At 38.7% G+C, this 15,201-nt stretch overlaps 1 protein-coding gene across 1 annotated transcript in view; it reads left to right on the plus strand.

The window, feature by feature from the left end:
* Positions 1-14,952, plus strand: part of DDX1 (DEAD-box helicase 1) — a 37,377-nt gene extending 22,425 nt beyond the window's left edge. The window contains exons 15-26 of the mRNA XM_025927402.2: positions 714-812; positions 1,655-1,744; positions 2,710-2,898; positions 4,841-4,892; positions 7,063-7,209; positions 10,668-10,759; positions 12,031-12,103; positions 12,256-12,328; positions 12,412-12,454; positions 13,455-13,550; positions 13,835-13,955; positions 14,631-14,952. Coding sequence (XP_025783187.1) covers positions 714-812; positions 1,655-1,744; positions 2,710-2,898; positions 4,841-4,892; positions 7,063-7,209; positions 10,668-10,759; positions 12,031-12,103; positions 12,256-12,328; positions 12,412-12,454; positions 13,455-13,550; positions 13,835-13,955; positions 14,631-14,761 — 1,206 coding nt within the window. The 3' untranslated portion in view covers positions 14,762-14,952. The remainder of the gene's footprint in view (positions 1-713; positions 813-1,654; positions 1,745-2,709; positions 2,899-4,840; positions 4,893-7,062; positions 7,210-10,667; positions 10,760-12,030; positions 12,104-12,255; positions 12,329-12,411; positions 12,455-13,454; positions 13,551-13,834; positions 13,956-14,630) is intronic.
* Positions 14,953-15,201: the final 249 nt, after the last annotated feature.

The raw sequence follows: 15,201 nt of genomic DNA on the forward strand, positions 1-15,201 counted from the left end.
CCTCATTTAAAAATAGGAATAAAGATAGTATTGTTTTCTGTAGTGGTCATGAGATGATACAGTACTTGTAAAACATTAGCACTGTGCCTGTTCATTATAAGCACTTGACAAGGAGTCATCATGATTGTGTTCCTGGGTAGTCAGAGCATCATCGTTATTAATTATAACTGCATTTATTGAGCACCTGGCACACAAACTGGGCATCGAGTGCCTTCTGTATCTCATCTCTCAGTTGTCACAGCCATGTTGCAAAGCAGATTCCAAAAATGAGAAAATTGAAATGAGAAGAGATTAATTAAGTAAGTTGAGGTCATCCAGCTGGCTAACGGCAGAGCTGGGAATCGAGTCCTGGTTTGATTTGAGTTCCCATAAGATTCATCTGGTTTTCACTTGGAAAATATTTATGTATTTTATATATTAGACTGTAGTTTTATAAATTATTTTATATGTTAGATTATATATATATTATTTTATGTATTAGGCTATATCAGTTAAGGATGTCAAAATCAGCTACTCAAATCTTCACGTTAATTTCACGCCAAATACAGGTTTGGTAATAGGGCATTATCTATAGCTCCTTTTCTCTGAATTTGGAGCTGTCACTGCTTCAGTATGCATGTTTTCATGGTAAGTAGACCGTTATTGGTTGCTGTTTTATGGTGATGATAATAGTGCTTCGGTTTTCACTGGGTTCTTCTTTTGATATTTTTCAGGTAGATATAGTCGTTGGCACCCCAGGAAGACTAGATGATTTGGTGTCAACTGGGAAGCTGAACTTATCCCAAGTTAGATTCCTGGTCCTGGATGAAGCTGTATGTTGGACTATAGTCATGCTTTAAAAAAAAAAAAAAAAAAAAGTTTGCTTATGTGTTTGGAGGTAAAAATATGTAGAATGATGGAAAAATACAGTTCATTCATGATCCCAACATGTAGAAATAATCATTGTTACCAGTTTGGCATATTTTCATCCACTTCTTGTATTCATGTTAATATTATTTTATATAGTAAATCAAGCTGTGTAGGATCTGGGAAATCTTTTTTTTTTTTTTTAAATGTAGTATTATATGTATTTCACATCCTTACTTGTAAATAGGTTTTAAAGGCTGACTAGTGCTCTGTTACGTGGATACTTCATGGTTTGTTTAACTACTCTTGTTACTAGATATGTAGATTTGTTTTTTTACTCCAAATAGTGATCTTTGTTGGTACATAAATTACACAGTACAATTATTTCTTTATGTTACAGTTGCCAAATGTGAACTGTAAGGATATTAATGTCTTGACAGACTTCTAAAGTATTTTCAAAATGGATTGAGTAGTTTTATAACACTGAGATGATTTTTGTTTTCATTTTTTCAAATTAAAATCCTGTGTTTAAGGACATGTGGTAGGAGCCATTAACTCTCATATTCATTCTAGAACATTAGAGTATAGATTTTGGGTTGTTTATTGTCAGCTTTTTCATATTTTAGTTACATGGAATTTAAAGCTGAATTTATAATTTGTCTTTATCCGTTAGAAAATAATCATTTTGGTAATATGGTGGGGATATGTATGCTTATGAATTTGTTTCCATTATCTTTCTACACTTGATTTACAAAAGAAAGATCTAGGTGTTGATTTAAAAATTATGCTTTCTTTCCTTCTCCTTCAGGATGGACTTCTTTCTCAAGGTTACTCTGATTTTATAAATAGGATTCACAGTCAGATTCCTCAGATTACCTCTGATGGGAAAAGACTTCAGGTATGAAATGACTGATATATCCTAAAATACATGTAGACAGTTGTTATGTGTTAATGCTTTTTGTTTTCAAAACATTTTCAAGCATTTGTTTGCAAATGTTTTTGAAATTTGTTTTAAATTTTTTTTTTTTTAACGTTTATTTATTTTTGAGACAGATAGAGACAAAGCATGAATGGGGGAGGGTCAGAGAGAGAGAGGGAGACACAGCATCTGAAACAGGCTCCAGGCTCCGAGCTGTCAGCACAGAGCCTGACGCGGGGCTTAAACTCACGAACCGCGAGAGCATGACCTGAGCCGAAGTCGGACGCTTAACCGACTGAGCCACCCAGGCACCCCTATTTTCTTTTGCATTTACATCTTGTCTTAGTGTCTTCTGATTAAGTTAACTACTGTAGAAAACATTTTCTTTGTTACCTGATTACATAGCACACACAAAGAAAGAGTCTTAAAAGCTGCCCGTAGAAATGAAGGAAGAGAACTTGAGGAAATTAGGTCGCTGAGGATGATAAGGAAAACATTCTTAGTTGGTTTTTCCTACAGAGCATTAGAGTTTATATTCCAGACTGAGTACTGCTTCCTCTCTGAGGGGAAAATATCTGGAGCTGTTGAAAAACAGCGGTTTCCTTTGTAATTATTTCTTAAGATGTTACTCTTGCTTTTCTCACCCTTCTTTCCTAGGAAGAATTTGAGAGGTGTAGAGGCTTCAAGGGGAGGGAAGGGGACACACGGTAATTTAGGATTTTAGATCTTCAAACACCTTCTCATCTTACCTAGTTTTTGTCGGGCCTTGTGGAATAGAGACGTGGTTTACGCAGGGGTGAGGGGCTGCGGCTCTGAGACCGACCTGCCCAGAGTCATGCCACCAGTTGTTGCTTAGATGCCAGGTTGACATACTTTGGGCCTCACGTTAGGTGGAATTGTAATTAGAACAGTTTAGCTAAATTTTGATTTTTTTGTTTCCCTAGGTGATTGTTTGCTCTGCTACTTTGCACTCTTTTGACGTAAAGAAGCTGTCTGAGAAGATAATGCATTTTCCCACGTGGGTTGATTTAAAAGGAGAAGATTCTGTCCCGGATACTGTGCACCATGTGGTTGTCCCAGTGAACCCCAAAACTGACAGACTCTGGGAAAGGCTTGGGAAAAACCACATTAGAGTAAGTACTTTACAGTGTTAACATTTGTGTGTAATAAAACATCCATAAACTAGCTTAACCTTGGGCTCTTCGTGATTCTTACAGCCAGATACTATACCTAAGAAAAGAGGAGTCCCGCACATGGACCAGAAAAGTTCAGGCCTTGAGGGCACAGAATAAGTGATGGGCTCAACTTTTCTTTTTTCCTCTGTGAGAGTTACTTTTATGATCATCTTGATGTAATTTTTATAAATAAATAGGATTATGTATGTATGTAAGTCTAATTTCAGATACAGTGGTTTTTAGTAGTGTTTTGATGTCCTCTTGAGGTTCCTTATTTTCCTAAAAATCAATTTAATGCGCCCATTTAGTCATTTTCCCACTGATCGTAGATTTACCCGTATAAAATAAGGGTTTGTTACATATTGTAAATATACGATATCCTAAGAGCCACCTTTGCATTCTTATTATTACATTTAAAATTGATTAGTCTTACCTCATGAAGATACAAAGCTTCTGCACAGCAAAGGAAACAATCAACAACATAAAAGGCAACCAATGGAATGGGAAAAGATATTTGCAAATGACATATCGGACAAAGGGCTAGTATCCAAAATCTATAAAGAGCTCACCAAACTCCACACCCGAAAAACAAATAATCCAGTGAAGAAATGGGCAGAAAACATGAATAGACACTTCTCTAAAGAAGACACCCGGATGGCCAACAGGCACATGAAAAGATGCTCAACGTCGCTCCTCATCAGGGAAATACAAATCAAAACCACACTCAGATATCACCTCACGCCAGTCAGAGTGGCCAAAATGAACAAATCAGGAGACTATAGATGCTGGAGAGGATGTGAAGAAACGGGAACCCTCTTGCACTGTTAGTGGGAATGCAAACTGGTGCAGCTGCTCTGGAAAACAGTGTGGAGGTTCCTCAAAAAATTAAAAATAGACCTACCCTATGACCCAGCAATAGCACTGCTAGGAATTTATCCAAGGGATACAGGAGTACTGATGCATAGGGGCACTTGTACCCCAATGTTTATAGCAGCACTCTCAACAATAGCCAAATTATGAAAAGAACCTAGATGTCCATCAACTGATGAATGGATAAAGAAATTGTGGTTTATATACACAATGGAGTACCACGTGGCAGTGAGAAAGAATGAAATATGGCCCTTTGTAGCAACATGGATGGAACTGGAGAGTGTTATGCTAAGTGAAGTAAGCCATACAGAGAAGGACAGATACCATATGTTTTCACTCTTGTGTGCATCCTGAGAAACTTAACAGGAGCCCATGGGGGAGGGGAAGAAAAAAAAAAAGAGGTTAGAGTGGGAGAGAGCCAAAGCATAAGAGACTCTTAAAAACTGAGAACAGGGCGCCTGGGTGGCGCAGTCGGTTAAGCGTCCGACTTCAGCCAGGTCACGATCTCGCGGTCCGTGGGTTCGAGCCCCGCGTCGGGCTCTGGGCTGATGGCTCAGAGCCTGGAGCCTGTTTCCGATTCTGTGTCTCCCTCTCTCTCTGCCCCTCCCCCGTTCATGCTCTGTCTCTCTCTGTCCCAAAAATAAATAAAAACGTTGAAAAAAAAAATTTTTTTAAAAAACTGAGAACAAACTGAGGGCTGATGGGGAGTGGGAGGGAGGGGGAGGGTGGGTGATGGGTATTGAAGAGGGCATCTTTTGGGATGAACACTGGGTGTTGTATGGAAACCAACTTGACAAATTTCATATATTTAAAAAAATAAAAATAGAATAAAATAAAATTGATTAGTGTTAGACCCACAGTTAATAAAAGGCTTTTCTGAATCTGAAGAATGGTTTTGCCCACATACTTTAAAGACATATGTCTGTATCTAAAGTTAGATACACTTTTCTCTTTAAGAAAAAAAACGATACCTGTTTGGAATCCTTACTTACCCACTTGCCACCCTGTTTTTCTCCTTTTCTTTTCATAGACTGATGATGTACATGCAAAAGATAACACAAGGCCTGGTGCTAATAGTCCGGGTAAGTTGAATGAGTGAACAGATGCATGCATGAGTGAGTGAGTGAATGAATGAATGAATGAATGGGGTTGAAAGATTTTGAAAACAAATTGATTTGTCTTACTGAATTTATGCCCTGTCTGTTCTCATGAAGGATTTGAGGTGACCTACAAAATTAGAACAGGAATTTTGACAATAAAGGTAACAAAAATAATAATAAAGAAATGGGGGAAAATTGGTGTCAGTCAACTTAGAGCAGTATTAACCACTGAATTTCAGATGTTAGTCTCCTGACATCTAAGTCACAAGTATTTTGGATTATGGAATTCTTATTGATTGGAGGATATCAGCAGATTTCTCTGGCAACAGATTTTACATTGGCCCTGAATCCCAGGAGAAACGTCATGTAGGTTCTTCATTCGGGGAATTAATAAAGAAAAATGTCTTTAGTTTACAACTTTGTGAAAGATACAGAAATTATCTTGGAATCGCTTATCTGTTCTTTTTGTGTGCAGTAAAATATTCCCAACACAAAATTGCCCACTTTAACCATTTTTAAAGTCACGTTCAGTGGCATAAAGTTCATCCCTACGTTGTAGTCATTGCCGCCATCCATCTCCAGGACTTTTTTTTTTTAATGTTTTTTTATTTATTATTGAGAGACAGACAGAGTGTGAGCAGGAGAGGGGTAGAGAGAGGGGGGGACACAGAATCCGAAGCAGGCTCCAGGCTCCGAGCTGTCAGCACAGAGCCCGACGTGGGGCTCGAACTCACCAACTGTGAGATCATGACCTGAGCCAAAGTCGGTCGCCCAACCGACTGAGCCACCCAGGTGCCCCAGGACTTTTTCATCCTCCTAAACAGACACTCCATATCATGAAATATTTACCAGTTTTTAAAAAGTCTAACATTAAATCCTAATTCTTTGAAGATGCTTCTGTGCAGAGCAGAGACGATTTCAGGTGCCTCATATGTTAAAGATCTGCGAAGGTACGCTGTATTGGAAGGATAGTGCTCGTCCAGCCTAGAGTAGGTCTCCGATGTGTGGATTCAGGTGTCTCAGGCGGATCATTGGGAAGGGTTAGACTGCATTTACTTTATGGTTGGATTCATTGGTAGGTTTATGGCCAATATCTAAAAGGTGAATTCTCTGAAATCTTGATTAAATAGAGTTCCTTTGAATTCGGTTTTATGTGCAGTTCCAAATTGATAAGGTGCATGCTCGACTAGCCTTATCGTTGGAGAAGAGCAGAGACCTTGCTAGTTCAAAATAATATATCCTCCCACTGTTAGGGAATGCATGTCATAAAATAAAAATTTTTACTTCTTCAAAATAAATTTTTTCTTATAAATGTTTTGCTTAGTTTATACTGCAATTAGGTATGACCGGAGAGCCTTTAGAAATATGGTGGATTACAGAATTAAAGTTTTGCATTAGATAGTTGAGTAACTGTAGTGTAGCTTCACACTGAAAAATAGAGATTGGGAGGATGATGACTAAGAAATTACCGAGTTCGACGTACAGTTTTCATTCCGTTGAGAAGTATGAACTTTCTGGTGTTAGATTGATTTAAAAAGTCCATTAATTATTTTTAAAAGGGGTTAAAATAATTGAGTAAACATCTCCATGAGAGGTAAGAGCAAAGTTTTGTTGTGGGTATGAAGTTCTGTTTATTTGTGTGTTTATATGTCTGTTTTCCTTCATAAGAGGCGTGGCATAGGTGTTTTCGGCACACTATAAAATGGCATAAACATACACTAACAGAAATAGAAATAAATGAGTTGGGGTGACTCAGTGGCCCAGTGGGTTAAGCGTCCGACTCTTGGTTTCAGCTCCAGTCATGATCTCCCATTTTGTGGGATTGAGCCCCACTTTGGACTCTGTGCTGACAGTGCAGAGCCCGCTTGGGATTCTCTCTGTCCCCCTCTCTCTGCCCCTCCCCCTCTCACGCATGCACCCTCTCTCTCTCGAAATAAATAAAAATAAAACTTAAAGAAAAATGAGTGAATGGGTATTCTCACCATTTCATCCTATCTTAATATTTCTTATTTTTGTCTGTACTACTTACATTAAAGCAGAGTTTTTTTCAGGTGGGCAAAGCAGTAAGTCTGTGACTGTAATTATGTGTGTTCATAACAATTTTAGATTGAAATTCTTTTTTTTTGTTGTGGTGGTGGTGGTGGTATTCAAGAGATGTGGTCTGAAGCTATTAAAATCCTGAAGGGGGAGTATGCTGTCCGGGCGATCAAGGAACACAAGATGGATCAAGCAATTATTTTCTGTAGAACCAAAATTGACTGCGATAACTTGGAGCAATATTTTATGCAACAAGGAGGAGGTAATGTTTCCTCACTTGAAATAAATTGTGTTTATTTCCTCACTTAATCGGTTATTAGTCTCATGTTGGTGCGGTCGAGAACGCGTGCGCTGAATTTAAAGCAGTGGAGGCGCGTTGTCAGTGTCTGTGCTTGTCCAGTACTTTTCCATATGATAAGCCCCAGGAAAACCGCTTTCCACGCAGGCACAATTTCATTCCAGTGCTCTGAGGCGCTGCTGTCATTTGGAAGAAAGGTGATGGTATTATTTAATATTAAAATTTTGAGGGTGATTATTAAGTAATAGAGTGTATGTCTTCTAAACCAATAAATGAGGAGTAAACCTTCATCTGAAAAAAGGCTAAGAAAGGAAGAGGAAAAAAAATGGGAAAGACAATGGTTAGAAATTACAGAGTAAGACGGCTGGTGGAAAAATCTGTATGAGTGAACGCTCGCTCTAGTATATATCAGCGCGCCAAAGCCTTCTGTTAAAAGGCATACATTGTTAGACTGGATAAAATCTAACCGTATACTGTTTACAAGAGACATACTTAAAACCTGAGGTCATGGAAAGATCAAAAGGGGCTGAAAAAATGTATTAGCTAAACTACTAATCGAAAGAAAGTTGGTCTAGCTGTATTAATAAGAGATGCAAGAGAATTTAAGACAAAAATATTAGCTAGAAATAAAGAAGGTCACTGTGTAATAAAAAATCTAATCTACAATGACTATATGATGATTCTAATATTATGCTCCTATGACATGATATATATGAATCAACATGAAATAATGCCCAACGGGATCTGTCATTAGGGAAATGCAAAATCACAATGTAGTACCACGTACACTCATTGGAATAGCTAGATTACAAATACGACACCCGATTTTGGCAAGGATGTGAAGCCGCTGGGGTGTTCGTATGCTGCTGTTGTCCAGGCACCTTGGTGAAAGGTCTTACATGTTTTAATAAAATTAGCATTGCTGTCTTATGGCTTAGTAATCCAACTCCTAAATATTTACCCAAGATAAGTAAAATTTACCCAAGACACAGTGAGAAAAGATATGGGCAAGAATGGTCATGGCAGCTTTATTTATAATAGGCCCAAACTGAAAATACACTAAGTGGGCATCAGTGGGGGAATGGCTTAAACCAGATGTGAACTATTTATACCGTGGAGTCCGGCCCGGCAGTACAAAGGAATGGACTTCTGGTGGAGGCAGCGACTCCGGGTGAAGCTCAGACATGATGCTGAATGAAGGATTTCTTACACAAGACTGTATATGTGTATACTGTATGATTCCACTTACGTGAAGTTCTGGAAGAGTCAGAACTAGTCTTTGATGGAGAAAAAACCCGCAACAGTGGTTTTCCCTGGGACAACGGGAGTGGGGTTATCTGGGAAAGCATGTGGGTTCTTTGTGGGATGACATTCATATTCTCTATCTTGTAGGGCTTTGGGCTACATAGGTACGTGCATTTGTCAAAACTCAGCAAATATACACTTAAGATTTACACATTTCCTTGTATGTAGTATTTCACGTTAGAGGAAAACAGTAAAACCTAACCAAATAACTACATTCTAGTTAATGAAATGCGTGCTAAACTGTGTGTAGATATTTGCAGTTTACAGTAAAATGCATCAGAAATATAAAAATGAATTGATAGGACAGAGGGACAGATATGGAGTAAAGCAAATATAGTAAATGTTAATGGTATAACCCAGGAGGTGAAAATATAGCTGTTCACTTTTAGAATTCATTCATTGTTGCTGTGTTTGAAATACAGTAGGGGCGCCTGGGTGGCTCAGTCGGTCAAGCGTCTGACTTCGACTCAGGTCATGATCTCGTGGTTTGTGGGTTCGAGCCCCATGTCGGGCTCTGTGCTGACAGCTCAGAGCCTGGAGCCTGCTTTGGGTTCTGTGTCTCCCTCGCTCTCTGTCCCTCCCCCTCTTGTGCTCTGTCTCTCTCTCTCTCTCAAAAATAAACGTTAAAAAAAATTTTAAGAAATATAATAAACGTAAAAATATATAAAGCAAAATTGACAGATGTACAAGGTAACAGGTAAATCCTATTTTCATAATGGGGAAAACTCTAACATAGCTCTTTTTATAATTGTTGTATATCAAGGAACCAGAAAACTCTAAAAGAAAATAGAAAATATGAAAAATTTGAAGTAATGGTCATATAAAGAACATGTTACGTTGTTCCTTACAGTGAATAGTTCAGTACCTTTTTTTCCCCCAAGTCATGGCAAACAGACTTGCTTGGTTGGTTGAGTTATAGTGGCTGATTCGTAATAAATACTTCTTCCTGTCCATGTTGGTTTTGAATGGAGGATTTGATTATTTGGTTGGGAATGCTGTTAATCAAGCAGTACTATTCCCTAGTTCCTTTCACCTTCCTTCCCTAAATATTCTGGATACTTTTACTTAAAAACCAACTCTCCCAAACCATGATTAAAACCAAAATAACACAGCGTATACCAGACTTCAGAGGTTGAAGAGAGGGGAAAATGAAGGATCCCTCCCTTCTCTATACACAGCTCCACCGGGAGTAGGAGTGTATCTAGGATACTTTCCTCAGCCAGTCGAGCTCAGAATGTGGCAGACCAGCTGTAAGTTGGCCTGCAAGTTCTGATTTGCTGTCATCTCTCCTCTGCATGGTTAGTTCTTGTGTGAGTCATTTTGAGTGGATGGATAGCTCTTCATAATATGTTTTTCCTTGAATTCTGAAGTATATCGTATTGAACCTAAAATTTACTATGGAGAGTAGTCATGGCATACTTGTTACCCTGGGCTATCTCATAGTGGAGCCTGTACATTCTATTAAGTTCCGGAAGGTTGTTTGCTCTTACTGTAGTGTGGACTATACTGCTTTTGTTACTGTATCTGCTTGAGTTTCTTTTCGGGATTGGCTACCACTGCACTTTATAGTAGTTCCTCTTCATCTGACCAATTTGGTTCTTCTAATCTGCTTCGGTCAGGGAACCGGATAACTAAGCTGCTTAGGACACCTTGAGGAGGGTAGGGTTATGGGAGTGACCTTTTAGGTGAGGGCCTCAACTTCATAAAGCCTGTTTTGGTTCTTCCAAGATTGATCTCGGATCTACTTTTTGGTTCCTGGCTTTGTATGGGATAGGTGAAGTTCCTGGTATACACATATGTTTTCCTTTCACTAACACAGTTAGTGAACACAGTTTCACTAACACAGTTAGTTGGTACACTGTTCCATCTACTTCTGTAGATCAGGAAGAGTGACTAAAAATGTCCTTCAAAGCAAATCAGTTTTAATGCTCATAGAGTTTATTTCAGTGGCATTTCACCTATGATGGAAATTGTGTTAATCATGGTTTATGGCAGATTGGGGTATGGATTTCTGTGGAATTATATGGTAACAGTGTAGTCTGAGTGCTATTGGTTTTTTGACATGGTCTTAGGTGTAATGTTTTCCAGGGTTAATTGTTGAATGTGCTTTTCACTAGGACCTGATAAAAAAGGACACCAGTTCTCATGTGTTTGTCTTCATGGTGACAGAAAGCCTCATGAGAGGAAGCAAAACTTGGAAAGATTTAAGGTACTAGTATTTAGCTGACTGCATTTCTTTAATACTTCAGAGGGGAATTGTAGCCAGTTTTAATTAGTTCCGGTAAATATCATTAAAAGCAATTGTCCCAGAAATTTCTGACGATGTTTACCCTGTTAGGTATATCCTTATCATGGCAGGGTTTAGTCATCTTTAGCAGTCAAATGGTAAATTGTAAGTTCTCTGTCAACACAACACCACTGTAATAAGAATTTTCAACTTAAGGAATTTTAGACACATTCTTTCAGGTAGCTCTTTTTAAGAGAAGCATCATGGGATAGTTAAACCGTGTCTGGGAGTCTTTTTTTTTTTTTTTTTTTTAAATAGTTTGTAGTAATATCCATAGAGAGTTCATAGATTGATTAGGATAGGTATCAGAATACAGTTTTGTGGAATTAAGACTATTTGTAATTGTTTGGGGCACACCGCCCCAGTTCCATGCTTGCAGCCCGTGACCGGGTTGTGTAGCTCTTGGAGGTGGGTTGGGCTTGAGCCTGCAGCCACAGCATTGTCCCTGCTTACCAGTGTGTTTGCCCCAGTGCAGAGTGTGAATATCATCTTCTCTCAGACCCGTCATGTGAGTAGAAGGTGGGAAGTGCTGGGTGAGGCACTTTGGATTCCGCTTCCATGCTGAGCAGAAGTGACGTGGGTAGTAAAGCGCGCTGCGTGGCCACACTTGAGCCACGTTGTGTGCCCTTCTCCGCCCTGGACCTTACCCTGGGCCCCAGGTCAGCGTGTCCTTCCCCTTCCTGTCTCTCACTCTGTGCCTTGGAGCACAAATGACACCCAAAGGCTAATTTGTATTTTTTTGGTGAGAGCACAGGGGCCCCTTCTAGGTTCCTATCTCTTTAGGATTTTTGTTGTCACAGAAAGTGTAACCTCAAGGGAAAACACCTAGTATTCTGAGTTTATTTTAATACAAGGGTAAAGATAATACTTATGTTTTAACATTTTGTTCTATCTGTCTTTTGAATTACCAGTCAGGATTTCTAAAGATAAAGCCACATTATAGCAGTTTAATATTTTTGGTGTGGGAAAAAAGAAAGTAAAAAATGAATCCAATTATTGATTTATTCAGTGTCTTATTTTAGCAGATCATGACTTAAAAATTTAAGACATGGTCCAGTGAATTATGAATATCTGGACCTCTAGTCTGATAGTAACACGTTAGTTATCCCAAGTCTGTCTCATCCAGTGGATGACCATATTCGTGTTTATTTTTTAGTATACGTACCAGTAAATTCCTTCTCTGTTCTCTCTAGAAAGGAGATGTGAGGTTCTTGATTTGCACAGATGTAGCCGCCAGGGGAATTGACATCCATGGTGTTCCCTACGGTAAGAGGAAAGTTCTGATCCCTGCGGTTTACATTTTATGGAATTCAAAGTAAACCCTCTAATACGTTTGAAATATTTAAAACATCAAACATCTAATACGTTTGAAAATTGTAGAACTAATGGCGACTGGTAATAATTGTTCTTATTTTCAGTTATAAATGTCACTTTGCCTGATGAGAAGCAAAACTACGTCCACCGAATTGGCCGAGTGGGAAGAGCTGAAAGGTGCCGCTGGAGTTTCTCTTTTGTTCTTTTAATATTTGCTTGCTTCTTGAATAAAGTCTAATAAGGACTCTAAAATCTTTCAGGATGGGTCTGGCCATTTCCCTGGTGGCAACAGAGAAAGAAAAGGTAATCTTTTCAGCGCCGTATTATATTCGCTGTTTGTGTTGTTTTAGATGTTGGAAATAAAAGCAGTTTGATTTGTCCATTTACACTGAATTCAGTTGCATATGGAATATAATTGAACATTTTTTTTGTTATTTAAAAAAAATTTTTTTAGTGTTTATTTATGAGACAGAGAGAGAGAGAGAGAGAGAGAGAGAGGGAGACACAGCACAAATGGGGGAGGGGCAGAGAAAGAGGAAGACACAATCCGAAGCAGGCTCCAGGCTTTGAGCTGTCAGCATAGAGCCCGACGCGGGGCTCGAACTAGGAAATGGTGAGACCATGACCTGAGCCAAAGTCAGAAGCTCAACCATCTAGCCACCCAGGCGCCCCTGGAGTATAATTGAACTTTTTAATGGCATCTTTTTTTCTATATTTTCAAATGGACCAATAATGAGATGAAGTGTAGAAAGGAAAATGCAAACTGTGATTTTCACTAATAGCTTTAATATATGTACTCGATTTCACCAAAAACTATTTAAATCCTCTCTGACATTATGCTACAGAAAACTCTTATGGGAGAGGATGGGGACTTATCTGGAAACACAATTTGATACAAATTTACAGAAAAGTTGCAAGAATAAGGAGCTCCCACACACTCCGTGTTCAAACCGGCCGTTCGTTTTGCTTTTTATTTCTTATAGAAAACATGTGGACTTTATTTTTGATATAACCTCAATATAGCATTCTCTAGCATTCACTTGTTCGCCCTTGTTTTTATCTGAGAATTCCTTTCTATAATTGACATGCATTCTAGGAAAACCTCAGGACTTTTCTCCAAAAGAACTCTTTCAGCAGACTGAGTTAACGCGTTCCTGAGGGCCAGTAGTGAGTGGACCGCACGTCACACCTGCGATTTCTCTTGTTCCTCGGGGACAGAAAATACTGCAAAAACTAATTGAGAGTAAAGATAACTAGTGTGTTTCCGTCTCTACATGTTAGTGTTTTTCCATCTTTAACGTAGGTTTGGTACCACGTTTGTAGCAGCCGTGGAAAAGGGTGTTATAACACGAGACTTAAGGAAGATGGTGGCTGTACCATATGGTACAATGAGATGCAGGTAAGACTCATAAAAACGTACGGAAATTGGCAAAAATAGACTGCATTTAATTATAAAAATTATACCCCGGCGTTTATCTGTTTGTTGGTTATGAGGAAAAGTAGTGATTTATTACAACGTCAGAGTTTGTAAATTATAACTTGTGAGTTTATCTCTTCAGAAATCTAACTTCCACTTATTCTAAGGATTATAGTCTTCCTGGTTTATTTGATGCTATTAAAATTCAACTCTGTCAAAATGAGATTTTTCCTCAAAAATGCTTTTTGTTTCCTTTCCCTTCTTAGTTGCTGTCTGAGATAGAAGAACATCTGAATTGCACCATTTCTCAGGTTGAACCAGATATAAAGGTCCCAGTGGATGAATTTGATGGGAAAGTTACCTATGGTCAAAAGAGAGCCGCTGGTGGTAAGCTTTGAGTTACTTTTATTTCTGTTCTGAATGTGAATGTGTCCTTTCTGAGCTTCATTGTGTAGAAGAGAGTAGGTAATTTCATCTCATGCTGAGTGTCTGTTTTAGCAGATTAATCATTTCCTCCTATGACTCTCGCAGCGGTTTATCTGTACCTGTCTTGTCACATGCTTTGGTTATGTGATTTGTGTGCCAATGAAGGACAGCAGCTTACCTGTGTCTCTTGAGGTATTCGTGTCATAAAGAGTAGTTGAACGTTTATGGAATTATTAGGAAGCGAGAGAATCATGGCGATTTTGAACAAAATTGAAAACCTTCGATTTAATTCAAGTGGTAACCCAGCGCACGGTTGCTCCTTTCGCCTGGAATGCCCTCAGCTCATTCCTGAAAATTTTTTCAAAAAATTCAGACTACTAAGCTAGTGCTTTCCAAACCAAAAAAGAGCAGAGGGGAGGGGTTGCTAGGGGTATTGGGACACTATTAGTGAGGCCTAACCATTTATTTATATTGATTTAACATTTTTAAAACTCACTTTTGGAGATAACTTGCCCGGTAGTACATTTTTATTGCTAGAAGCAATGTTTAAACGGACGTGATTGAGCCAAAGTATTGCTGACAAGTTTTTTCAAGCCTGTCATTTACATGACTTTATAATTTGTGTGTGTGATGCAGGTGGAAACTATAAAGGCCATGTGGATATTTTGGCACCTACCGTTCAAGAGTTGGCTGCCCTTGAAAAGGAGGCGCAGACATCTTTCCTGCATCTTGGCTACCTTCCTAACCAGCTGTTCAGAACCTTCTGATTTTAACGTAAACTGAGTAAGATTTAAAAGTCTGTAGTCTTAAAACTCTAAAACCGATGTACTGCTTGCAAGCAGCAGTATTTATAGTAACATAAGCCATTAATGCTAAGTCTTGCATGTCAAGAAACGTTACTGTTTGGAATTCTTCATAAAATGGCAGCCTAATGAGAATAATAAATTCAATGACTATATTTTTATGAAGGTTTGTGTCTTATTTTTAAAGTAACTTGATAGTTTTTCAAGAAGACGGTGGGTTTATGAAGTCAAGTTTATGGGTATGTGACTTTGCTGGAGGAGCTGTGTGGAAACACCACTGGGTATCTTGAGTAGAATTTTTCACAGGAAGTGGTTCTAAATGGAGACGTTCTTGAGATGGTTATAGTCGTCTAGGTGGACGTTGAAGCTAGAGGAGACTCGTAACAGGAAAGAAAATTGGGTGA

This window comes from Puma concolor, chromosome A3, assembly GCF_028749965.1.
Source record: "Puma concolor isolate L17-30 chromosome A3, mPumCon1.1.hap2, whole genome shotgun sequence".
Taxonomy (NCBI): domain Eukaryota; kingdom Metazoa; phylum Chordata; class Mammalia; order Carnivora; family Felidae; genus Puma; species Puma concolor.